The sequence below is a fragment of the Lepisosteus oculatus genome, chromosome 1, assembly GCF_040954835.1.
Source record: "Lepisosteus oculatus isolate fLepOcu1 chromosome 1, fLepOcu1.hap2, whole genome shotgun sequence".
Lineage (NCBI taxonomy): Eukaryota > Metazoa > Chordata > Actinopteri > Semionotiformes > Lepisosteidae > Lepisosteus > Lepisosteus oculatus.
This window is the reverse complement of record NC_090696.1, coordinates 23,985,512-24,013,201: the sequence shown is the minus strand read 5'-3', so window position 1 is coordinate 24,013,201 and position 27,690 is coordinate 23,985,512. Positions and strand designations below refer to the sequence as shown.

Genomic DNA, 27,690 nt, shown 5'->3' with positions numbered 1-27,690 from the left:
TTACTGGGAAAACATTTGTAGCGTTTTTCTCGACCCTGCGTGATTCCAAATGGATAGCCCTTTAGGGGTTTACCGTATTGTAGTACTAAGGAATTACAACAACAGCAGAAGTCTGTCTTACATAATGATAGAGCCGGACGGCTCTGCTGCTTTGAAGTGCTGCTGAGGCAGTCATTAATTTAATCGCCTTGGAGCTACTGCGCATGTAGCAGGTGCACGCAGCCTCCATCTTGGGCATTTTGATGTAGATGGAAAGGGTAGGGATAAATGTATAATATTTAAAATAGTTTGAGCTACAGATAGAGGACAGAATGAAGAAATGAAAACAGTCCGAAAAAAATATGATTAAGAGGTTTGTGTAAATTGTAGACAGTCTTAACTGAAGAAAACAGTGTGCATTTTTTAAGTGATGGCTTTCTACTGTTTGCACAATCAGCTGTGTTGTAGCTTTTACTTTTAATTTTACAAGGTACCAAAAACGGTTACTGGGGAAAAAATAAAAACTTGGATGGTAAGTGTACTATATAATTTTAGTAACTGTAAATATGTCGTTATTACTGTGAACTATGCGCAACAGACGCCATTCAAGTCAGTATTGATGTTTTTTTTTTCCCTCTTGACGTTTTCTGCATTCCCGCATTCTTTTTACGCAGCACGGTGGATAAGATGCTTTTATGTCGGCGCGATCTTTACAGCTATTTTTGGTTTGTGGGTGAAGATAGTAACTTTATGTTGTATTTCTAAAAATCTTTGACAAACGTGTATCTCAATTGATTTATCACAATTCCAGTATATTCTATAATTTTGTTCATGGTTTTTCGTTTTGTCTGGAAGCGTGAGTACAAGAAGTAAATAATCCTTGATTTAAAACACAAAAAAATTTTGTTACCTTTACACCCCAGCTGTTATCGCTAAATGTATTGCAAAAGTTTAAGGTGAAACAGGTTGAGGTGACAATAGAATTACAGTTTGGATTGGTTTGCAACGATAATGCAAGTAACTGTAGGCTTATTGCATTTTATTATTTATATTAAAGATTCACATAGCTATCTTAGGCAAAGAAGTATTTGTTCAGTTTCCCTGGTAGCATTTTGTATAGTAAAGGGGTTGAGGAGTACATGAAGAATGTGTTAGTCTAATGGGATGTTGTGAAATGATCGATTTTGACAATCTCCTGTGTGCTCACTGCAGGCCTTAATGAATCATATGTATCCTATTTGAAATATGCTGCATGCTCATTATTTGTGTGCAATGCTATGCAGATTTTTTTTTTATCATTCTGCTCTTTCCACTCTCGTGTTTTTTCATTTTTTGTTTAAAAACAATGCATTGGTGATCTTCTAAACATTTAGCCACTTAGATTTACGCTAACAGTTAATCCTGATAAATTTGTATTTTTACTGTTACCTTTATGAGTGTGAGAGCAGAGCAAATAGTTTTGATGACAAAGAACACCTGACAAGTCAGTTAAATTTGGTTAGAAAATTTGATAAATTAGCCACAACACTTCATGTTTGATAATCATGTATAGTTTACCTAAGGTAACTTAAGTTTTTGAAGATTCTGATCAGTGTGAACTAAAGATTGATAAATGAAAATCTTGGTTTCTTTCCACCCAAACTAAAATGTTAGTATCGAAGTTAAAATAGAAAGCACTAGTGGGGCTTTGATTAATATGTACAGTAGATGCTGATTACATACATCCATTGTGAACCTTATTTCTAGAATCTCTAAGACTTTTCACAGCTGTGTAAATATACTCATAATAAGACTTTGGTTGTCCAATGTATCAAGGCTACCACAGCAGTTTTCTAGTCTTCCGACCTCCAGTTGTACTGTTAGTTCATCCTGCAAACCTGATTCCATCTTCTTGCCATTTTATAGATTGTTTTGGGGATCCGGTAGCAATCCTTTTTGCTTGTCTGTTGAATTTCTTATGCATGTGTGAATATAAATATACTGAACATTTGTAATTGACAAAATCAATATTACACTCCTGACATTCTAATTTAAATACAGCTAAGGATGGAAGATTCAACATAACTGTGGTTTGTATGAAAGTTTTACTGCAGTATGTATCAGTGAACAGAATTTTCTTCCATTTTATTAATTGTTTATTTTTTAACATTATTTGTGTAAAAATACTCACTACCTTTTGTTTGTTACATTTCTGAAGATTTGTGGCAACTTATATTTTCCACAGCAAATCAAAACTTTGCCCTTTTGTTGTTTTTTTTATATTAACGTAAAACGTGGACTTAAAAATACAATCATTTTTTCATATCTAATGTTCCACAAGCATTCCAGTAATGGATGCTATATGATTCAGTGTACAAATTAATTTAATGGAGTTAAATAATTAAGGGTGTTTCCAGTGATTTCATTCCTAATTTGCATTGGGACAAAATCAACTTGGCTGTACAGGGATGATTGAACCACATCTGCATGCAACTCCTTGCTTTTAGAAATTATTATTGGATTAATTAAGGTATCAATGTGTATAAAAGTACTGTGTTACAATACAACACCTTTTCAGTCCTGACCCAAAACAGTAAATCTTAAAATTCAAATACTTGCAATGTTGAAGCTTAAAATAAGAAATAAGTATACATTAATTTTGGTCATTACCCTGCAAAAAAAGAAAATGGCACTTGTCACACAGAGGCTTTATTCATTTCCTTTGTCTTGACCACTACTTCATTTTCAACAATGAAACAAGAACTAAGTTTCACAATGCAGGCAGTAAGAAATGATACTAGGAGGAATTTGTTGCATAGAGGCTTGACTGTTCAGAGTAATTTTCTAACCACATTGTTGTTTGTTTCCTGGTATCCTGAATTATATAGTTTTAATTAGGTTAAAGTACAAACAGCCAAATCTACATGATGTTTAAAGTAACATCCACACATTTTTACCTACTCATTTTTTTCCTCATACTTTAATTTTCTTGAATGTCAAAATGAAAAACGAATTACTGTCAAATTAGTCTTTTGGCTTGTGTTAGATTTGCTGCTGGAAAAAGCACAGGCCTATTTTCTTGGTTGACATTCTGCATGTTGATTTCTATGTAAAGATTTGCCATGACAGTTTTGTTTCACAGAAACCACATAAAACCTCTTGCATAACTATAGTTACAATTGTCAATGACTTTTTATTCCAGCCTTTTTCGGTGAGCTTGGTGCTTTCCAGAATGAAAGTGATAAAGCTGACCTTTCTGATCCTTGTCTTCGCCATTTGGATGGAAGAAGGTTTTACAAAGGAAAAGTCATCCAAGAAAGGAAAAGGAAAAAGGAAACAACATCTCTGCCCCTCGTATGTGTTTTCTTGATCACTTTTGGATTTTGTGATTTTGTTGGATACAAAATAAGTTTGATTTATAGGTTGTAATGTGTACTGCATGTATCCACTGTCCTAAAACATCTGTCTTGCCTGTTGGCCTTGTTAGCAGCTTGAAGGATACAGCCTCTGTTGAACATCTTACCTAGGTTTTTTACTGGTTTCTTAATGCATTGAGGGAATCAGAACATGTCCACCTTTCTTAGATGTCAAGAATCTGGATTTCAGTGGCTTGAAACTCACTCCAGCCAATGTCATCAATGTCTTTAGCCCCTGCAGAATTCGTCTGCTCACAGTGATTATTCAGATCGCCCATTTAGCCAATAATTTGTGGCCGATGCATATTTGATTTGGGTAACCTCATTTCTTCTGCATTCCACCCCTACCAAGTTATGTATCATTTATTGTCATGGTAAACAGAATCACCCAAGTGATCCAGCCCATGCTGATTCCCACTTCCTGTCATTTCCTTTCGTTTGAGTCAGATGAGATGGAGGTCCACAGCTAGAGAATGTTAGAAAATATTTACAGTAGCTGATCTTAGCCTTTTTGTTTACAACACCATTTTCTTTATAAATTCACTGTAATTTGTGATGTTTTTAGTTATGTTATATATAGTGTATTTTAATAAATGCACAATCTAATTTGAATATACACAAGGAAAAATAATTTCAAATTAGGGAATTTTAAAAACATTTTTATGGTGAAAGGCAATGCATAAAAATGCAAGGAAAACCTCTGAGTGATACTGTACAGTATTTGTGATCTTGTATTACATTTCTCCAGAGTTCAGATGTCCTAAAGGGGCTCCACCTTATATTAATAAGCCTTCTTTTTTTATTTAGTTGGCAAATGCTTTTTGTACAATTCTTATTTATGATTATTACTTTCAGGTAATTATTTTACACCCTATGGTCTTACAATGCAATCTACTTTTTGAACCTAACTTGACCCTGAAGACAGTGTCCAACATTTGGTACTGTATGTCTGCTTTCATCAGTGACTGCATTGCATCAGCATCTCATTGGAATAATCACAGTTTGACTCTGTCCTTGGAAATTCTGGTCATCTCCCTCCCATCCTTTAATCAGATCACATTTACGCTCAACCAGAAGACAAAGATTGTCTTGGAAGCACACATTTTAGGTTAACGTTGTTGATGCTCAGAAAAATCTTAATTTTAAATTAATCAGGGAAAAGCACATTATTAGTTTGTTGAATCTGATTCCAGAGCAAACCCATGGTGTTGGTTGCACCATTGATTTCAGACTAACCTTGAAGCAAGTTTTTGTCATTTAACAGGTTGACTAGCTTTGCTGTTTGTTAAATGCAGATACTGTACCTCAGTGGTCCCTGTTGCATTTATTAAGGTTGTCAGCAGTTACAATATGACACTTTATTTGCAACATTTAATGGGTTTTTTTTCCACATACAAAACTGAGGAGCATGATTGTACTGTAGGTGTTCTAGGATTTGATTTGCCACAGCTGTAAACTAAGGATGGAATGTAGATTTAATTTTATCAGTCTCAGAATTCTAGATGGAGGTTTATTAGTTTCAGACTTCCATTTCAACCCTTCAATGTTTCCATGTTCTTTTAATAATATTTCAAACTTCCACAGACAGTTATCATCAGAGGATCTTGCCCGGGTACCTGCAAACTCCACAAGTAACATCTTGAACAGATTGCTGGTCAGTTATGATCCCAGAATTCGACCAAATTTCAAAGGTCAGTTCATTGTTTTTTTTTCCAAAACGTTTGTTTTTTAAAATGTATTGCTCGTTCTTGTGGCAGTCATTAAATATTAGAGTATTTCAGTGCTAAGAACTGAATTTTACTGTCGATTTTGACAGGTTTGTGTCATAAAGCAATTTGCTCTGATAAATGTCCTTAGTTTTTCAAAGATACTAGATTTTTTTATTTTAATATAATCAGAATATTCCTTAATCTGTGGTTTGTAAAGCAGTGCATTATTTTTAGTGAAATCTTTGGCCCATGGATTGAATCATAATGGAGAAGGACTCACTTTCAGTGAAACATTTGTACATTCAAAACATAACCTTAATGAAGATCTGATGCTTTGACAATGCTAGTTTTCAAACGTAAACATTCCCACAGTAGTTTGAATGTGTTGGACTGATTGTTTTAAAATGATACTTAACTTGACACTTAAAACTTGAAGTAATTATCTGTATTTCCATTAAAACAATAAAAGCTAAATGAAGTCATTACCAGATGACCAGTATAGTTCCCTACTAAATAACTGGGACAGTGAAGTGTAAATTGTGATGTTCTATATGAGCACGAATAATATTTTTTTATGGAAAAAAAACATAACAGATAAGTAGAATAAGTATTTTATTTTCAATGAAGTTAATTCAGTTCTTCATATAATTTTTCTGAACCTCTATTTTGAAGGAACAGAAGTATTAGGATGATAGCCAAAACATGTAGTCAGTGCAACAAGGTGTTCAGTATATCAGAAGAAAAAAGTAACTGTCCAAGTCAGTCTGCAGTAATTTGAATACAATTATATGTGTATTTTACATGCTGAAGAAAACAACTGGACACGAAGAATAGATAAGGGCCTATGGTAGCTGCAGCAAACAAAGCATCTCATATAATTACACAAAAGAGTTTGGTGAGATCAGTGAGTCACAGACTTCATTATTGCCTCAGAAGGGTCACATCCTGACTTTTGAAAAACACAAAGTATGTTTTTATTGTAATATGATCACATGTATACATCAAATCAGCCAAAATAAAATATGTATTGTCCTTCCTATTTTATCGTTCATATTAATCTAAAGATCACACGTACAAATTAATTAATTAATAATAAGGAATAATAACAGGTTTGCTTTGGTGTCCTGATATTTCTGGAGGTTAGTTAGTAGTTGAAATAGAGTTGTTCATAAGCAAGTAGTAAAATATTTTTTGTTGTACTGATTAAGCTTTGCTATATGCAGATTGTATTTTTGAAAACACAAGAAACCCAAACCAAAATAAAAACATTCCATGCAAGAATTCTTTGCACAAAGACCAAGTTTACATTACAATTGATACACTGACTTTTTTACTTTAATGGGAATTAAAATGACAGTGTTGTAAACATTAAGTGATTCATAGTATTTTTTTTGTAAATCACATAGTTTTCAGATTTAACATATTGTCTTCTGTGGTGTTGAGATAGTTTTCAGAGAAATTCACCTTTGCTTATTTTTTTTACCATAATAAATGAGTAATTCAGCAGGAGACTGTAAATAATGAAACTGCTTAACCAAGAATAATAGTTCAGTGGACTTCTAATTCTGTCTGTATTGTAATACTGTACCTTATATTCCCATGTATTATTTAAATGAAGAAAAGGAATATATTAGATCTTGTAATTCACATCAATCAGTATTGACTCCAAATGAATTATGAGCAAAATTTGAAACACTTATATGAAGTACTTGATTTTTGCAATATTGTTGCTCCTTTTTATTTTAGCTGTTCAAGGGTTTGCTTATTCAAAATGCAAAGCTGAGTTCTCAGAATACATAAACTCGTATTTTGTTTCTTGCCATTTTATAGGTATTCCAGTAGATGACAAAGTTAACATTTTCATCAACAGCTTTGGTTCAATTCAAGAAACAACTATGGTAAGAACAAGTGGTTTAACTTTAAATAATTTAAAATGTAGTATGCGTTTATATGTAAACAGTGTGTAAATGGGCCAGTTGATGAAGACAGTTTTCTCAGTTCTCCACACTTTGTGATATCATCAATTCCAGGTACTGAACAGGTACTGTAGTTTATCAGTTGTTTAATTTTAATGTAAAATTTTCCTGAATTGAAAAGAACTAAGTTATTAAGCCCCCTTCATTATTTTCTATTCCTTAACAGTTTACCTATTTTCAATTATATTTCTCTTGTTAATCAAGAAACTATTTCTGAATATATTAAACAATTGAATTATTTTAGTTGGATTATCGAATTACCTGATTATAATCAGTTTTTCCTACAGCTGGTAGTTTCCTGCACCAAAACTATAAGTTGGGAGGGAGAGAGTTTCAGAGGATGGAAAAGTTGGGCTACTTTATTGTATTCATTGTGGTGGGGTAGTCATCTTTAAATTTTGCTAAAAAATCATTTTTCTTATTGGAAATTCTAAAGTGGTTTCTGTACAGGTCCAGTTTGTCATTGGAGGAAACAGAATATTGTTGATCTCCTTGTCTTCACTTTTAATAGTAAAGAGAACATATGTCAGCAGATAATTTAGTCTTGTTTACAAAACCAGTTTTAGGAACATATTATTTAGGAACATGATTAACAGTAGTACTTGACTGATGGATGAGGCTGATTGGGGGCTTAGTGTCTGTTTGTGCAGGGTGAGTCTGAGCAGATGTGAACATCTCCTAGAGTATTTGAAATTTGGAATTTCTGTGCACTGGCCTTGGTAACATGTTGAAGCAGCTGTTGCAAAATGTTCCAGTATTTGTTTAAGACATATTTTCTTGAGAGAATTCTCACTGAGACATGCTATTACAATTGCATTACACCATCTGAGGGGTGTGGGCCATTTAATAATCCCCTCAAACTTTCACTGTCATGGTAAATAATAGGCTAGAACAGCTCTTATTAAATGTTAGCTTCTAATGTGGTGCTAACCACGTTTATTCAGCATGGATCATATAGAATAAAAGTTAAATGCAGCAGATAATATATGTAACCCCTTAACAGACTCTGAATTGGGTTTGTAATCTCTGTTGACCAAAGTGCAATGCAATTTGTTTTTATGGAGCCCCATGTTGTATAGCCATTGAGTTTGTGTTTTATGAATAGGTTTAAGTGAAAAATTTAAATTCTGTAATGAAGGCTTCCTGTCTCCAGGGATAAGGTAACAATTCGTATTCAGTTATATTACCATAGTGCACAGATTTTCTCCATTGCTCTGTTCAGATTGACAGTTTTCTTAAGTATTTGTGTGTGAATGCCAGCGGTTCTCCAGGGGGATATCACAAAGCTACTTCACACAACCCCCCACTACAGCTGGGATTGTTTGTGGGCTGTTTGACATTTTTCCAGACTTGGGTTTCACACAAGAGCACAACCCAAAGCCTCTTTTCAATATTGTTAAGCAAAATATGACATTTAATGGATGAAAATGCTAAACAAAAGAGCTAACATTTGTAGTTTGCAAGACTGTGAGCTTACAAAAACATCTAAAACAGCTTGTTTAATTCAATCTACGTAAGGATATGTGTCACGACATTTTCCTAGTGCAGGTTCAAGACTTTAAACTGTAAATGCTGCAACCAGAGAAGCCCGTTCGGTTCCTTGTAGCTCCCTTGTAACACGGGAAGGTGTTTGTACAGATGTAAACATGGTACCTCTCAAACAGCAGCTGCACTTTTGAAACTTGACTGTGGGAAACAACTTCAATAGTTCAGAGAATTCTAGATTTCGTGCTGTGGGTTTAAAGTCCATGCATTTTTCATATTTGTATTTGGCTTTATTCTGCTTGGTCTGTTTTGGAAACACGTTTCTGGTTGGATGGACAGATGAGTGCTAATTTTACTTATTTATAATATTTAGAAATAATGTGACTGTAAAGGCGTTAAGGTAAGTTAATACGTCAGTGAAGGGCTGGAAATGCAGATTTTGTTATAATATATTTAATAAGATGTTTCTACAATTTATTAGCATGCCAGTTATGTGTTCCTACATACAGTACGTCTAATCTTTTTTTTTGGTACCTTGTTAAAGCTTTAACAGACATTTAAAATAAATTTAAAACAGAAGTTTTTAACATGCCTTGACAATTTTAAGGGTACAGTAAGCAGATGTTAAAAATAAAAATGATGAGATATTCATAAGAACTAAGGCACTTCAGACTTTTGTGGCAGCTGCCTGGATGTTCTCAAAAATCATACTGATTTAAACATCTGGGAATGAAGCATTAATAAAGAGTTTACATTAAGTATTCTTCCTTCAGTTTGAAATTAGAGTATTGTATTTAAATGTTCTTAATTAGCTCTACAGTAGATCTAAAAAAATATGGCTGCATATTTAATTTATTTATATATATTTCATTAGATGTGTGTTAATACATGAAAATAATTGGCCACATCCTATGTGAAATCTGATCTCCCACTTTGCTAGGATGAATGAGTGAGATGAATAAGTTCTCAGTAAGCATAGCCACTATGACATATCCCTCTCAGAAACATATAGTTTAAAAAAACATGGCACCTAAAATTCTCTTGAAGATTTCTTCCGTCATGACAGAACTTTTACTCCAATACATGTCTTCATAGTGATGAGCGTTTTATTCATTCACAGTGGATGATGCCTGTCAGTATTTTCTAACTGCTTGATCCAATACAGGCATCGTGGGGAGTCAGAGCCTATCCTGACAAGAATGGTGGGGTACACCCTGAACGGGACACCTGTCCATCACAGGACAACCACACACGCACACTCATGCTAGGGCAAATTTTCCCTGGGGCCAATTAACCTACCAGTATGTCTTTGGACTATGTGAGGAAACCAGAGCACCTGGTGAAAACCCATGGAAACACAGGTAGAACATACAAACTACATACAGATAGCACCTCAGGCCTGGATCTAAACCCAGGGCTCCAGCGCTAACCACTGGATCACCTCGCTGCCTGCCTGTCAGTATTATATCTTGAATATTAGCTGTTAATGTTGGCATCCCTGAACCCACTTGTATTGATATAAGAATTTTTACTTAAAATAAAAAAAATGTATATTTATACTTAACATATTCTGTGAAGCTAACATCACATATACAAAAGTTCAGAATGCTTCAGTGTTCACATTATAAGTGGAATAATTGTGACTGTTTTGCAGTATTGTCATTAAAAGAGGAACTGCAGTCCCAATTTCTCAGAATGGTTATTAAATCCCGTTAACAAAATTAATGGATGGTATCGCGAAATTATCCAAATTTCAAGTAAAGTGCAAAGTTGTGACCTTTGTACTGCATGGTTCTCATAGGAATGAGTGAGAATTCATGCAAATTGTGACATGAAAGCGGCCCTTCCTGTTCACTAGTTGCTGTAAGCAAATGAGAAATGTGGTCTCCTAAGCACGTTTATTAATTTTGGAACTAATGTATAATGTATTTTAAACAATGCCTCTCTTTTGGGTGTTTGGCTGTTCAGAACATAGTGGTCACAAATAAAACAGAGGATCAAATCAGCAGAAAACCAAACTGTTTTCTTTTCCAAGGGATTTTCAGCTAGTCAAGAGATGGATAATAAACATGGACACTGATGTTGGTCCCATCAACAAGTTTCTCAATGAGATTCAGTGTGATGTACAGTATGATCAAATAAGTACAGGTTGTGCAGTAGAGATTTCACCACAGATTTGTGATTTGCATGCTGAGTTAACAATTAAGGAGTAGTCATTGGCAAACCACCTCAAAGTCCATAGGTTAAATTAAATCAGTTATTCAAATTGGCTGTTCAGGCAACAGCATGGTCTATGATGCAGTAATAATAATATTATTATTATTATTAATTGCTTACACTTATATAGCACTTTTCTGGACACTCCACTCAAAGCACTTTATAGGTAATGGGGACTCCCCTCCACCACCACCAATGTGCAGCATCCACCTGTACATACGTCATGGTGGAATATTTCTTTTAGGTATGATTTACCACACAATAACCACCAATCTTGCTGTTTTTACAGTATTACATGATTTTTGCAAAGGTGGGACTGGATTTTGATGAGCCCAAACTTTAAAATGTTTTTATCTCATAATATCTATCAGGATTATAGGGTAAACATCTTCTTAAGACAGCGGTGGAATGACCCAAGACTGAGACTGCCAACTGATTTCAAATCGGATGCCCTAACCGTCGACCCTAAAATGTTCAAATGCCTTTGGAAGCCAGACTTGTTTTTTGCAAATGAAAAGAATGCAAATTTCCATGATGTCACACAAGAAAACATCCTGCTGTTCATTTATCGCAATGGTGATGTTCTTCTGAGTATGAGGTGAGTTACCTTTAATCAGATTTCAGATTGAGTGTTTTCGAGTGGATTTTATTAAACAAGACTAATCTAGTGAGAATGTTCTGCTTTCAGTATATTGTTTACCACTGAACCTATCCTTGAAGGTTAGAAATGATTCAGGTGGGTAGCTGCGTCAGCATGCGTAGGCTGCAAAGGAACAAGTAATAGGTTTATTCCATGCTGAAAAAAAGAAGAAAGAGAACACAACGTTTCGGCCGTGGAGCCTTCTTCAGGTGTCGGTTTCAAATTGGCTGTTCAGGCAACAGCATGGGCTATGATGCAGTAATATTATTATTGTTATTATTATTATTATTATTAATTGCCTGACCTGGTTAGAAATTATGTTCACCTTTGCTTAGCTTTCAAACCAAACTCCAAAGACTCAACAGTGATTTAAATGTGGTATTGAGAGATGATTTTTGGTAAACATTTTCCTCAGTCTTTTACACCTTTTTAAAAATGTTTTACCACTATTTTATCAAGATTTTAAACTCAATTATGCTGTCATAAATTTAGAAACATTAAACACAGAATTAAATTACATTAATCTATTCCCTATTGTGATTTGATCAGTTTAAAGTGAAGAACCATAAGAATATACTATAGCATCCCATTTTCTGGTCTTGCCAAATGAATTTAAATCACATAAGACAAGTGGATGATTTTACATGTAAACTAGCATTTAACTCTCCTTAAAATATATGCAAATTGAAATAATTATTTCAGTTCCCATTCCAGCAGTAATCTCCTGTTGTAATTTCTTGATCCTAACTTTATGAGTTACCTGTGAATTCTGAATTTGAACTGATGAACAAATGGGTATAGAAGGCCTTTTCTAGTTAGGCTTTTAATGGAAATTGTCCAACTAACATTGACACTTTTAAATTATGTTCTTTATCAATAATGGTATTTACAACCATAAAGAAACATTCAAGAAATGCTGTATAGATTCCTATACAATTTCAATCTTGATGAAGCTCTATACATTCAAATCATACTGTCTGTTGGATAGAAAAAAAGTCTGTGTTTAATAAGTTAAATGTGGGCTAATTCAAAACATAAGTCTACACTACATTAAAAAATACAAAACTAGTATGTTGGTTTCACTTATCCCTAGACATTTTTTCAAATTTAATTACTAAACTACATTTAGTTATTGCGAATGGTATGCAGGGGTTTGTTTTCTTTTGACTTTTCATGTAAATTTGTCCAGCCATGTGAAAATACTTCTTTAGTGAAACATGAGCTGAACTATTGCAAAATGAAAAAAAAATGCTTTGGGAGTGCAGATTTATTTTCTTTGTTCAATGGTATTTAGGTTGAACTTAAACCTTTTTGTGATTCAGGAAATCTGTACTTTTTCTAATTGATTTAGAGATTTCATGTTTATACATTATGTTGGTGCTCCATTGGGCTGAAGCTATCAAACAAGGGAACAGCTACGTAAGATAGGAATCCAACTTATAGGGTTGAAAATGTCATGAAGTACAGGAGTTCTAATTATTCAGCTGAAGAGACAAATTGGGACAGTATTTACAGTAGATTCAGAATTTATTTTAGCTAATAAAATACACATGGTTAGAGCAAATTATGGGGCAAATGTTTGCAACTATGTCCATATTTTTATAATGTATGTCTTCATTTGAAGATTACTTAGAAAAGCATGAAGAGAAAATCTGTACTCCAGCAAATTATTTTATGACTCACTTGTGCATAGTTGTTGGAAATAAACTCTAAGGGTTTTTTGTTTGCATTCATTACCTCAAGCTTATAATTGGTATTCCAAAATTTAATACATATGTTTTCCAGTTGTTTGGTTTAACATTAAAATAAACCAAATCTGTGCTAGCTCTTGTGCATGAGTTAATGGATTATTGGCCAAAAGAAAATGAATATATTTCTAAATATTTTTTTTCATTTGCTTTAAAAGTCCAATTAAAAATCTGTGGTACTGTAATAGTGCTTTACTACACATTACTCTTAATTTCTGAAGTGTTACATTTTGATAATCTCCTGATTTTTTTGCATTTACAGTGGTAATTTTTGGAAATGAATTGTAGAAACTAAATTGCAGTTAATACATTACTACATCGAGTTTGACTGTTTCAACTTTAACTATTGTAATTGTGCTGATTTATTTTTTTCCTCATGTCTCAGGCTGTCTGTCACACTGTCCTGCCCATTGGATTTGACCCTATTTCCCATGGACACACAACGATGCAAGATGCAACTAGAAAGCTGTATGTAATGCTTTCATTAAGTGACCTGTTGCACAGCAGTTTTAACTTTGACTTTTGACTAAATGGGAAAAGCAATTTCAGACATTTATTGACTAAACCAAAATTCCCTGAATAACATAGACCATTAGGTTCATCTAGAACATTTGGTAATTAGTATTACCAAACAAGTACAGGGGGTGGACAAACTAACGGAACCACTACATGAAAAAGTAAACTTTGAAGTAACTAAATCACAATTACAAATGCAGCTGCAAAGCTTAGTCATATTAGGTTGATTGCCAATTAGCAGTATCTGTCAGGTGTAAAAGAGGTCTGACAATTAGCACTTTGATATGTGAGTTTTGAAAGAGGCCAAATAGTTGGTGCATTGGTCACAAAAACTAAAAAAAAAAGTCACAAAGTCTCAAAAATAATGAAAGCACATACCAAACATGGACAGAGTGCATCGGCAAAGAGGAACAGTGGTCGCAAGTCAGAGATAGACGGACACTTCACTGGATAGTTGATAAATGCCACCAAAGTACAACCTCAAAATTTACCACAGAATTGAATCAGCACCTCTCTATCCCAGTCTCAACAAAAACTGGATGTCGTGAGCTTCACAAAGCTTTAATTTATGGCAGGGCTGCCATTCGGAAGGTGCTTGTATCCAAGGCCAACGCACAAAGACACATAACCTGGTGTAAGGAGCACAAAACCTGAGCAATGGAGAAATGTCATATGGTCTGGTCATTTTTCACCCTATTTCCTACATCCGGACGGGTTTGTCTGGAGAAAGCCAAAGGATGCCTTCAACCCACAATGTCTGTTGCCAACTGTTAAACATGGTGGGGGATCCGTAATGGTATGGGCAGCCATCTGGTGGGAGTCATTAGGTCCGATGATTGCTCTGCATGGTTGTATAACAGCCAAGCAATATGAGGCCATTTTACAGGACCAGGTGCACCCTATGGGGCAAACACTGTTCCCTCATGATGTTCCCATATTCCAGCATGATAATGCCTCCATACACATTGCTAAATAAATTCCAAAGTGGTTTCATGAACACCAGGATGAAGTCAAACGCCTTCCATTGCTTCCCCAATCACCAGATCTAAACATCATTGAATCTTTATAGGAATTTCTGGAGTGCAGAGTGTGAAGTAGATTTCCACCTTCATCCCTCAAAGAACTGGAGGCTTTCCTTCTTGAAGAAGGGTGCAATATCCCACTACACACAGTTCAGGACTTGTATGACACCGTTGCAAGGAAGATTGAAGCTGTTCTGAAGGCAAAGGGTGGCCCTACTCCTTATTAGGTCCTTGATATTAATATATTGTTAGGTGTTTCCTTTATTTTGTCCACCCTCTGTATGTCATTCATATTGACTTCAACAAACATTAAAAATGTTTATAACATTATAAAACATTTAATATTTTGTCTTATTATCACTTTATTTTCAATAAGCAAGGCTTCTCAGGCTTTCTAAGGTTGTGATTCACACACATGATGATCTACATGTACAGTATATAAGATGCAGCAATGATCATATTATTTAAATTAATTCATTTATTTATTTTGTAGATTTCCCATTGGTTTGTTAACACTGACAACATACGCACATTTTTTTTCATTTCTGGGTTCAATTTAGCTCACATTTGTGAAATTATGAAATGTGGATATTGTGTTTTGTCTTTGAATTATTCTGAATAATCATTGTATTTTGCATATTTGTTCTTTATTAAAGTGGGTATTTTCACATATTTTCATGTCGTGGTATTCAGCATGGTATGGCATACTAAGTGTTCCTTGCCTTGAATGGTATTAGATTACATAATTTCATATGTTTTGACATAAGTATTCTTTTCTGACTGGCTGACAGAAGGTATGTGTTCAGAAGCATATTTGATGGACTTTTGAGTGAATAATGTAAATTAGTTAATTTAATTTGAATAAAGTGAATCAGATTCTATGCATTTGCAATTTTTGGTGGAGTCATGGTTGTTTCTCAAATATGTCCATTTCATTATTTGATTGGACCTACTGCTTGTTAGAAATTTCTGTGTCTCAAACATGTGATATGGTAGTTGACCTTTGGGGAAATCAGCTTCTGTGCAATCTACAGTAGGCATTGGTTAGTAGAAATAATAGTCTACTCTGTTCATTCAACTGTAAACAAATAATAATTTAATTTATTTTTAATTCATGAGAAAATTATCCAACAATAATTAGTAATTATGAATGTATTGTCTTTCATTTTTTTGGTTTCAGTTGGTTACACAACAGATGACTTGAGGTTCATATGGCAGTCTGGAGACCCAGTCCAAATGGAACAGATAGCTCTGCCCCAGTTTGATATTAAACAAGAAGATATTGAATATGGAAACTGCACAAAGTATTACAAAGGAACTGGTATGCTCTTTTTTAAATTGCATTACTCATACATGATGAATAAATGTTTGTGCATTCAGAGAATATAAATAAGAGAAAGCACTAGTGATATATATACTTTTTTAAAAAAATATGTATGCTTCTTTATTATGTAATAAATTTATGTTAGGGTACAGTGGCTGTAGTTATGTAAAAAAAACTTGATCTAAATCTTATTTTTTTTTAACTATAATGCCTGTATATACTGTAATACATCAAATATATCCAATATTCTATTAAAATTGTTCTGTTGGATTTTTCCACTTAAAAAGCAAAAAATGTTATCAAACATTTTCTCCTCATTACATAAATGTAATTTCCATGATTTCTAGATTTGCTAGTGTTTACAAGTGATGGGTGGGTGTCAGCAGTGGTGTATTTGAGGTTAGATGCAGGTCAGCAGTGTTAACTCACAAATTAGCCAATAAGGCATTTACACAATTATTGTATAATGCAAATTGTCCTTGCTTCTCCCATGTGCTATATCCAAAACATCTGGAAGCTTTACAAGTTTTGAGTCTCCTGTTTGGATTCTGTTCACGAAATGGATTACAAAAATGTTTTCTGCAATTGAAATATAATGCTTAATGAAACTATCCAAGATAAATATCTTTGCATCAGGTGTCATAGTGACATATTTGTAAAATACTTGCAAAAAAAATCTTATATTGATCAGGCTGAATTTTTATCTTAAAAAATCTGATCATCTCATTAATGTCATTATACATCATACTGTAGGTGGGTTTTGCCTTGAAGAGTTTTGTGTAGTTTGTGCTACTAGTGTTGATATTTTCCTTAGTTTGAAAATATGTATTGTAAGTCCTCAAGTCACATTCCAGTACTAAATCCTTAAAAGTACTGATAATTAAGTCAAATGCATTTTCTGAATCCTATTAAGTTTGCATGTCTAATGCATTGTAGCTGTGCATGTATGCTTACGCTGCAGTATTTGACAGAAGACAAGTATTGTAAACTCCTCCAGTGAGCTACTGCAAAAGGAGATTGTTTAAACTTGACAGCTAGATTTGCTATAAATAACACACTTAGAAAGTAGTATTTTGAAAGCATTGTAGCCAGAGTGTAGAAATTTAAATGCTTTGTATATCCCTTGCTGGAGCAAAAAGCTTTCTTTTCACTTTACGTTAATTGACTCTTCTTTTGAACATTCTGGCTAGATACTAGGTCAGACAGAGCAAGAGAATACTGAGAAAATAAGTGACTGCTGTTTTGTTATCATTATGAATTGGAGCATTTGCAGTTTCTTTTGTTAGATTATTTTTAAATATTTCATTGATCAATTTCAATATTTCTTAGTAAAATATGAATGTTACTCCGCAATTATATGTAGGTTCAGAAGTTTTAGGCCATGGAGTTCTTTGCTCAAGGCTTTGTCACTGCAGAGGCTCATTGCTTGCTTTGTAGCTCTGCCTTTCAGTAGCTGACATCAAACATGATGTGACCTTGTCTCATTAGGGTACTGTGACACTCGGTTCATTTCCTGCAAACATGTCCTTTCATTTGGTTTGAAAGTTTGTATTGCAGCAGCTACACTAGGCTTTAAATAAAAAAGAGAAAGTTTATTCAGCCCAGGGCACTATTTACATATTCAGCTATTATTTCTTCATTCTTTCTAAAATTCGTTTGGTATTTATTTTGCAGCTTCTAACAAACTCCTTCTCTTTATTTTTCTGAGAAAAAGCTAGTAAATGCTTTTGTGGTATATATAATATCAGGATCCAGCAGTGTATTTGGGGTGCTCCTCACGCTTCTACACATGCAGTTATCAAATCTAATACACTCAGAGCAATTACTTCAGAGCTAACAGATCACTAAACCGAATTGATTATCAGTTCTATGCACTCCCAGGCTATCCCTGTTCCAAAGCTCTAATCCATTGCATGTGATTACAATGAATGTCCTCAAGCTAGTAAATTCAACAAGTTATTTTGAAATCTGATGTAAATATCTGTTTCGAAGGAAGAATAGTTGAAAACAAGACTACCTTAGAACCCGCCACTATATATATATTAATTTATGGACTTGTTTTCTTTTACATTCTTTTAATATTAAGGCAATTCTTTGTAGTGCTACAGCAGTATTATTATACAGTATACTGAATGACAACTAAAATCGAAGTTTAGCACTGTATAGAAAAAAGTAATACTACTACCAATGGCATGGAAGGTTGTCAAATTTTCTGAAGTAAAACTGGTAGAACAGGCTTGATTCAACAAATGTTCATTTTAGAACATAAAAAGAACTATAAGAGGAGGACATTCAGGCGAACTTGTTTATTTGGTTGCTCGTTTCTTCATAAGTCAAGAATTCCATCTGTTCATTTCTCAAAGGATCCTTTTCTGTCTTAAAGGTGAAGTCCCAATTTTTGTATGACAAAATTTGACAAATTACGAATTAAGCACAAAATTGTGAATTTTGTGAAATTACTGTATTGTCGCCATTTTGTTGTACTGTAAATCCCTGAGAGTTCACGCAAAATGTGATGTGAAGCGGCCCTTCGTATTGCCTTGATTTTGAATAACACCTTGAACCTAATTTGTTCATCAATCTGAGCACAGTTTTATATTGTCCAATAAATATTGATTAGGTTGGAGTCTAAGTTCTGTTTTTTAATAGAGGTAATTTCAAGTTTAAGGGCTGAGGGAAGACTTCCAGATCATTCAAGAATGATTAATTGATGGTTTGTGACAATGAGACCTGCAAATTGTAGAATTTGAATACAGTAGAGCAGTGGGAATAAGATCCAAGAAAAAAAGTGGTAGGGTTTTATTTTATTGATACTTTCAAATAGCTGCTGAGGGAAGATTGCAGGAAACTCTATACAGTTAGATTCACATTTTATGTAGGGGTAGAATCACTGTATACAATATGACTCCAAAAGTTATCAATTTTAAATTTAAAAAAACAAATAACATTGATTGTAGACTCTTGGGAAGTTGTGTTCTTAGCTATATTTAGGAGATTGTGGAAAAGGGTCCTAGTATTATTTTCCCTTCAGTGCGTCAGTAATTCAGTGGATTACTATAGGATTGTTGGTGTTGATAAAAGACAAATAATTGAATTAATAGACCTGTTTCACTCTGTCTGTTGTCAGGTTTCTGCCCATAAGAGTTTATGGAGCAAAGATGGTTGGAAGGAAAAAACTTTTCTAAAAACATTATCGCTCAATTTTTTTATTTTCTGGCAGGAAACAGGGTCATATACTTTCTTTAATTAGTATAATTTATTGGCATATTTTCAGTGACTCAATTCTATATAATTTCTGGTTGAAATATTCACAGCCCATAGGGGAATAATCAGTTCATGCCAAAATTAAGATATTTATGCTTCTATTATAATGTGTAGACTTACAGGTTTCTGCTTTCTGAAGAGTATTAATTCAAATTTAACAGTTTTACATCTATGCTTTTTACTTTTAATCTTGTTTTTATTGTCACTTTTAAGTACTTTTCACTGTGCTTATCACATTTTCATTAATTAATTGTGGCTGTCATTGTACAATACAACATGTATTAAAAATAAAAATTAGAATACTTTATATTTTAGGTAATTATTTGAGATCCTATGTTAAGCAAAAAAAGCAATCTTCTTTTGTTTTTTTAGCTCAAGGGGCCACCTATTTATTTTTCCATCTTAATTTTATGTTTTCCTACCGTTAGTATAATTCAGAGAAAAAAATCTTAATGTAAGTTGTTTTTCCATAAATATTTAATTGCTGCCTTTTAACGGAGAGATTAATTAATATAGATTTTCCTTCTAAACATGACATGACAATTTTTAAGATGCAAGGAGGGGAAGAAATACATAATGGTCACATATTGTATAGACAGTATGTTATTATTTGAACAGAGAAACATTACACAAATGTACAGCCAAGGTAAGTTCAATAATTGAGAGCCTTAACTTTGTTTTAAGGATTTTTTAGAATCAGACTTGAAAATAAAGAGTTTCACTGAGAGAATTTCAGGCATTTTAAATAATTAGTGAATTGTCAGTTACAACTAAATAAATATTATTTGCAATAGAGAAATATGAAGACAGGTGTGTTGATATTATGTTGCATTGGATGAAACCTCTTTAATTTAGAAGCTAAGGTCAGAGAATTCATACAATTCAATTCCAGTATAAAAGAGGCATACTTATTGTGCACATGCATTCTAACTCTCCACAAGGTTCTACTGATTTTAATGCAATCAGAATAGGCTACACTGAAGGCTTAAAATGAATTGTCAAAGAACCAGAGGCATGAACGTTAGCATTGTTTTGAACCAACCAACCATATCCAAGCCATGTCCTCTGCTAAAAAGGGTTTAAAGAAAGTGGATTGAAAGTAGTAGAACCGTTAAGCATTACATCATGCAATGTTATTTATTTAAAGGTGCTAACAAGGGAGATAAAGGAACAGCAGGCAAAGGCAGAGTATAAAAGCAGTTAAAAGTTAATCCAGACTCATGACAGAGACATGCAAATACATCAGACATTGCTTCTTTGGTATATGAGATACCATTGCTTTTTTACGTAGCCAAACAAAAAGGTAGTCTTATAAAATAACTGCACTTAATACACTATTTTTTAAATTGTTTTCTCACAAATAATATTAACAGAACTATACCTACCATTTTACAAAATGGTATAATGTGTAGTTATAAAACCTTATGAGTTTTCTTTATACAGTATATTAATTAAAATATGCCACAGAGCTTTGATCAGAGAAACCTAAACCAGTTGCATCTGTTCACCATGTCAGCCTATTACATGCTTATTTTAAGATTTTTTTTTTCTATACAAATTGTCCTCCATAATTAAGGTCATTTGTTTTTTTGCCACATTTTGGAACAATTTGAACAGATTTGATTTGATTGCTTGCTTCTCTCTTTTCAGGCTATTATACTTGTGTTGAGGTAATCTTCACATTAAGGCGGCAAGTTGGATTTTACATGATGGGCGTCTATGGTCCTACCCTTCTGATTGTGGTTCTTTCATGGCTGTCATTCTGGATTAACCCTGATGCAAGTGCTGCCAGAGTCCCACTGGGTATACACAATCTAGCCTTTTCATCTATGGACGAGCCTGGTGCCACTGAATTGGGAAAGATGATCCGAGTAACTTCATTCTCATTCCACCATTGCCCAATGCCACTTCATCCTCTTACCATTATCATGTGGTCTGGTCTTTTCACCAAATGTCATAATTGTTCATTTCAGTCATATCATCTAGTCAGGTCAGTCATATCCTCTGTTTTCATTTCTTTTTATTGTGTTTGTGTGTATGTGATACAGTAGCTTTGCTACTTTTGCTATTATAATCCTGTAAATGTATTATAATTCTTAGACCTTCGTTAACAAAACTAATCCAACTCCACATGTATAATTTGGCTACAAATAGCTTTTTGAGCTTGGTAAAAACAGTTTTTCTTGTCAAATTCAATGTAGTTTTATGTCTAAGGACAAGCAAAGGCAGGAGGGTTTTTGGAATACTTTGCAGTAAATGAAACCATATAAATCCACAGATACTCTATTTTACTGGCAGTCTTCAGCTATTTCTGGTTCTGAGTGAATTAGAAATAAAATTTGGTTACCCTATAGCAAGTGAGTTGTACTACCTGACCTTAGAGCCAGCAGTTTATCACAATAGCATAGTGTGACAGTTTGTACAGTACAACTGCAGTGAACCATGGGGCTTCATGTTTTAACATAAATCATAAGACATTTTCTTGAATCCTGCAAAGGTGACAGCCCATTAACACTGCTTCTCTGCCAGACAATTATAGTGACTGGTGTAGACAACATCAGTGATAGGCTGTAGTCCAGTGGTCACATGCGCTGATCTCATGTATCAAGGTTCAAGTTAGTTTTCCTTGATGTTCGTGACGTATTCTGGCATTTTATGAGGAAACAGAAAAAGCCTTCTGTTATGTGTATAATTCAAAATTTACAATTCATGTATGGTGGCATTACAATAACTGACACAACTGACCTCATGATTTGTCAGGGTCATGTAGCAGCAGTGTTCCACCAAGGCATTATCACTGAGCATTTCATGATGTCCTTTGATATCTGTCATTTTCATTATTTGATGTATAAATGTGCTGACATTGAGAGTATTACTGTTCATATAGGGTGTTTTAATGGTTCATCAAATAGGAAATGGCCACTATCAATACAATTTGAGTACCTGCTTTATCCTTAGAGGGTCACAGTGAGATAGTCTAAACCAGCATGTACAGGGCACAAGGCAAGGTTATATTATCACAGGGCACATACATATAAATTTACTGTCCATTTAACCTTGACTGCATGTCTTTGGATACTGGAAGGAAACTGGAGATTTGTTCTCATAGGGAGAAAGTGCAAACACCTCACAGAAGGTGCCCCAGGCCAGAATCATGCCAGTGACACAAGGGGTGTGGGACAGCAGAGCTAACCACCAAGCCTCCAGTTCACCAGACATTGTCAATTAATTTTATCTGCATATATCGTATGTGGTTTGATGGGTTATTAATGTGCACTAGCTGAGTACCACCTAAAGGTTTGCAGTGTATTAACATATGTTATTTGGTTAATTGTGCAATGAATAGTGTAAGTGTTCTGACAAAATATACAAGGAAAGATCTTTTCTATCTTAAGATTGTTTTCATGTAATTAAATGTTGTTACAGTTTGTTATACAGTAGAAATAATGAAGTGTTCAACATTTTGTCCATCCTTGAATTGTCCAAAACGTAAACAAGCAGACACAAGGAAAAAGGGGGAGTGCACCCTGGATAAAATGCCAGTCCATCACAGACGCACGGACTTTTAGAGAAACTAGTTTATCTAGCCAACATGTCTTTGGAAGGGAGAAAACAAGCCACCGTATTGTCATTAATATTTTGTCAGAATTATTAAACTATTACATAAAGTTTGTCATTAATTCCTATATTGGATTCAAATCAAATAATGTACGAAGATCATCTTATAGATCTGTTTGAAGATGGTACTAAGAATAATACAAATATTACTGTGAAATTGTCTCAATATAGATTTACAGTGAATGTATTTATCATGAGGGATACAGTAGTTTAATCCACTGTACTTTGTAGAGGTTATCATTTTAACGTGTACTTTTTTTTTGTATTTTCTGTATTATTGTTTCCTGTAACACTCATATACTTTAAACTAAATGCATATGTCTAGCAAGTAAGAAAAAAGGGATTTGTTTTTAATTTTTATCAATTTGTATCAAATTTTTTATTTTTCAATATTCAGAAGACCAGATTGAGTAGAAATAAATAAGAGGCAGGAAAAGTAATAAGAAATCTTTGTGTATGGAAAATATGTGCTTACATCAGTATTATTTCATTTCATTAATTGATTTGATGAGTTTGTAGTTCTGGCTGTCTGATATATTGGGTTTGCCTTTTAAAACTTGCAACCAAGCTATACAATTTAGACAGTATCCCTATAAAAAGTAGCTGTCGTTATAAATGTTCTTTTATTCATTAAACAATTTATTGACCTTCATTTTTCTTTTTTCAGGAATCTTCTCTGTACTGAGCTTGTCATCCGAATGTACATCTCTTGCTTCTGAGCTCCCCAAAGTATCATATGTAAAAGCAATTGACATCTGGCTGATCGCCTGTCTTCTGTTTGGATTTGCATCCCTTGTTGAATATGCTGTAGTACAGGTAATGCTGAATAGCCCCAAGAGGATTGAGGCTGAAAAGGCTAAAATGGCAAGCAAAGAACAAGCTGAAGGCAAAGCCCCAGCTAAGAAAAATACAGTTAATGGTACAGGAGGAACTCCTATTCATGTGAGCACACTTCAGGTATGTTCCATTGCTACTGTATATTATACTGTATATCTAATGGATGTAGATGTGTCTTGTGTAAATGCATGAAGTTCATCCTTACTTCAGCTGTGTTGTAATGTAAGAAATGTAGTTTACAACAAAATGTCAGCAGGGGTAACAGCATCCAAGTTCAGCTGGCCTCAGCTGTCCTGTATCGTAATCATTCCAGACATCATCTCCTCAAGTTAAAGCTCTAAATACTATACTGTATGTAAGACCTTACCCTCATTTGCATTAATCATTCTGCATCCCTCCTTCACCCCATCTCCCTGTGCAGGTGCCCCTTGGTTCACACATCACTCCCATGGCCCATCCTATGGCCAGGAGCTTGGCTCACAGCCAAATTGATTAAGGCAGATTGACTATGATTAAAACATTCAGTACATTTCTCAATGTATTTAATACTTGGGTGATGTTATTTCTCATGAATTCTGAACAATCCTTATGTGAAGTGATTTATTCATTGCAGTATATGGCAGGAGTTAGTACTGCAAAGATGTGGTCATGTAACTGCTCTTTGAAAAATAAATTGCAGAGCTGTTGAATTAATACATCTGAAAATGAGAATGGGTTGAGTAACATTACAAATATGACACTGAAAGCAGGGTATTTTTGTCTCTTCGAATACTGTATAAGGGTTCCAGATTTTTACCTTTCATGCAATGTGTAGCATTTTACAAAATATACAGTACACTTTATTAAGCACCTTCCAAAGCAATGATCTCCAAGTGTTTTATAATATATGAAAAGATACTTAACAAAAATAAATACAAGAGGAACCAAGAAACAAAAAACAAGATAAAACAATCATAAACTTATACGCAGGAGTAAATGTTCAGGCTAGGCTTAAAAGCACTGACTGTGGACTGCGTTTTTCATTTTGAAACTGACAAAGTTACAACATTAGTCTTATGTAACTGATGTAAGAAAACTAATTTATGGTAAACTATATGATTGACTATACCAATATTTATGTATGCAACTGTAATTTTTAATTTCTGTACAGGTTCATTTCGAGATCCTTGTTTCATAATGAAAAACCATTACAAGCAAACTGTTAAAGGCATGGCATTAAAAAAAAACACTTTTAACTTTGTATTTCTTTGTAAAAACAAATTCAGGATTTTTCAATTATGCAGTGAGGGAAGATTTCCTCTTTCAAAGTTATTTGTGCAGTTTTTAGACAGATCCCTGCTTTTTTCTCCTGTTTCATTTTTTCTTGAAATTCTTAATTCATGCTTCATTTATGATAACATTTCCAGAAATATTTAAGATAGTCCTAGATAATACAAAACTTCATAAAGGGTATAAACAAACTAGTGTATTAGGAAAATAGTATTTATTGTATGGAAATACTGTAGTTTGCAGTGTTAATCTGATTAAAATACAGCACCAATCACTGTAATTCATATCTGTATTATATCACATATTGTACTGTAGCTGTAAAGAAACATTTTCAGATAGAAATACCAACTTCATAAAATTTGAACCTTTTTGAAGAGTTTGAAATCAATGACAGTTTCTTGATATATAATATGGATTAATTTGCATTTCAGATATTTGCTGATTGTGGACTAAACCGTAGAAACAATTTATGAATACTTAAATCCTTATAGGAAGCAATGCGAATTTAAGTGCCTAATTGTTTAGTATGTAAGTTTTTATAGTTCATTGCCTAGTGTTAGTTTTTTGGGTGTGTTAGTGAAACATAAGTAAATATTTGCACTGGATATTTAAAATTAGCTTTAATTATTTGTATGCCGGATTAAAGAATCAAAACATCATGGTAAGTTATACTCATATACAGTATGACTCACTTGCCGGATTTAATATGTCATTTTAGTTCAGTTATTCTGGTGCTTCAGCTGCAGGAATACAACTAAGACTTTGTTCATAGAATGTGGGTGTCCTTGTTTGAGAAACAATTTATTTTGCAATATATAGTTTCCAGACAGCAGAGTATGTGATTTGCTGGAAGGAGCTAAATAACAGTGCAGTTATTGTATTGTTTAATACAAAACCAGATGTGAGTATTATGCTGCTGTAATATCACTTCTTGATAAAAACTGGAGTTTAATTCCAGGTGCAGATTAAATCAATGATTTAATCTACCAGAATGTTTTTAATAACATTTTTTAAATGAGTATGGAGCATATTTAGAACTGTTGTCATGCTTGACGGTGTAATTTTCTGCTTAAGAGCTATAGTGGAGATGTTACTGGAACTTTTTGTTCACAGTGCTGTTTTTAACTTGTTTTTTTTTTTAATTATTCAATAGGTGGCAGAAACAAGGTGCAAAAAAGTTTGCACCTCCAAGTCTGACCTGAGGTCCAATGATTTCAGCATTGTTGGATCACTCCCAAGAGATTTTGAACTGTCAAACTATGACTGTTACGGAAAGCCCATTGAAGTCAGCAGTGCTCTGGGGAAGTCACAGGCCAAAAATAATAAGAAGCCACCTCCACCAAAACCTGTCATCCCCTCTGAAGCTAAAAGAATTGACCTTTATGCCAGAGCATTGTTTCCCTTTTCATTCCTATTCTTTAATGTCATATATTGGTCCATATACTTGTGATAATTTTACCATCAGTGTTCTCCGTGTAAGATACTTCAGCCTGTTTTACTGTAGCTCTGCCCTAGAATCTGTCTGTCAGATTTTTCTTTGCAAGCCGTATATTGCAATGTAGATGCTGTGTAACTGATGGGATGTCAATAACAACTACAACAAAACTCTCCTGCTTTCAAATTTTGAATAACAGCATTACTTTGCAGTATTGGTGTTCCTGTCAACATTTATTGTAAATAGTTGTACAGCCAAATCCTCTGCACTGGGAGAGCTATGTGCAAAATTGCACACCAGTTTGTGGGAGTACCATTTGTTTTTCTGTAATTAAGAAATTAAAGATTCTAATGTCCTGCACGTTTTAAAATATAAATATATACATATATACATAAGGAAAGTATCTAAAGGTTTATGAAATATTCTTAGTTATTTTAAGAAATTATTTATTGCCTTGTCTTGTTTTGATGACTTTGCTTCCCCTCAGATGGATATTGTGAAATATCATAGAAGAAGAGTAAGCTATATTTCATTTATAATTTGTAAAGTGAAGGAAAACCAACTGCTCCTGTATGTGTAGCATTTACAAAATTAATAAAAGGTTGAAGAATTCAAAGTGCACCCTTGATTCTAAATATTCTTTTTTCTATTCACACATTAGTTCTAAATATTGTTTTCTCTTTTTCACATTAAAGTGCATTTTCTATTAACTGTCTTTTCTTTGTTTTGTTTCCTTAAATTCTTATGGTTCAAGAACTTGGATGCATTTGATACATTTTCAGTGATACTTTTAAGATCTACATGCATTCCTTTGCCCTTGGAATATTTATAATACTGAACATAGTAATAGATACCTCTTTTCAGGAATATGTTTAGAGCGATGACTACATTTTTAAAATCTTTTTCTAAGAAATTCAATTTATTTTGCTTGAATTATGTTATTGGATTGCACAAACTGATATGTATATAGTGCATGTAAACCAAAACTAGAAAAGTCCTAGTCAGTAGCAGCAAACATATACTGTACCTAAACTTGGAAAATTCTTGCCTCCAAATTACAATACCAGTTTGCAATCCATAAATTCAATTTAAGTAGATTCTCATTTTTCCACACTGCTGTGTGCTGGCACATAATGGCTGCTGTACTGTTTGTCACCCACTTGGGTGCTGCACTTCATTGCTGGACACAGTGTTAAGCGCTATGGGATACTTTAAAATGAAAAGTGCTGTAGAAATGCAAACAGTTAGAAATATAA

The 27,690-nt window shown here is 33.8% G+C and overlaps 1 protein-coding gene across 4 annotated transcripts; it reads left to right on the top strand.

Moving 5' to 3' along the window:
- glrbb (glycine receptor, beta b) lies at positions 1-27,055 on the top strand. Of its 4 annotated transcripts, none has more exons than XM_006629478.3 (10): positions 1-511; positions 3,161-3,312; positions 4,959-5,065; positions 6,914-6,981; positions 11,133-11,359; positions 13,535-13,617; positions 15,868-16,008; positions 20,926-21,078; positions 23,561-23,850; positions 26,153-27,055. In XM_006629478.3, the coding sequence occupies exons 1-10, from the start codon at positions 509-511 to the stop codon at positions 26,447-26,449; spliced, it is 1,521 nt and encodes a 506-aa protein (XP_006629541.2). In that variant the 5' UTR covers positions 1-508; the 3' UTR covers positions 26,450-27,055. The 4 variants fall into 4 exon arrangements, with proteins under 4 accessions (XP_006629541.2, XP_069044018.1, XP_015200230.1 ...); XM_069187917.1 differs by lacking the exon at positions 1-511 and adding an exon at positions 686-704; XM_015344744.2 differs by lacking the exon at positions 1-511 and adding an exon at positions 743-835.
- Positions 27,056-27,690: the final 635 nt, after the last annotated feature.

Bases quoted from the DNA above. Each gene is read 5' to 3' on its own strand.
- glrbb (XM_006629478.3), top strand. The intron at 3,313-4,958 runs GTATGTGTTTTC...AAACTTCCACAG, and splicing joins AAACAACATCTCTGCCCCTC to ACAGTTATCATCAGAGGATC. The intron at 16,009-20,925 runs GTATGCTCTTTT...CTCTCTTTTCAG, and splicing joins AAAGTATTACAAAGGAACTG to GCTATTATACTTGTGTTGAG.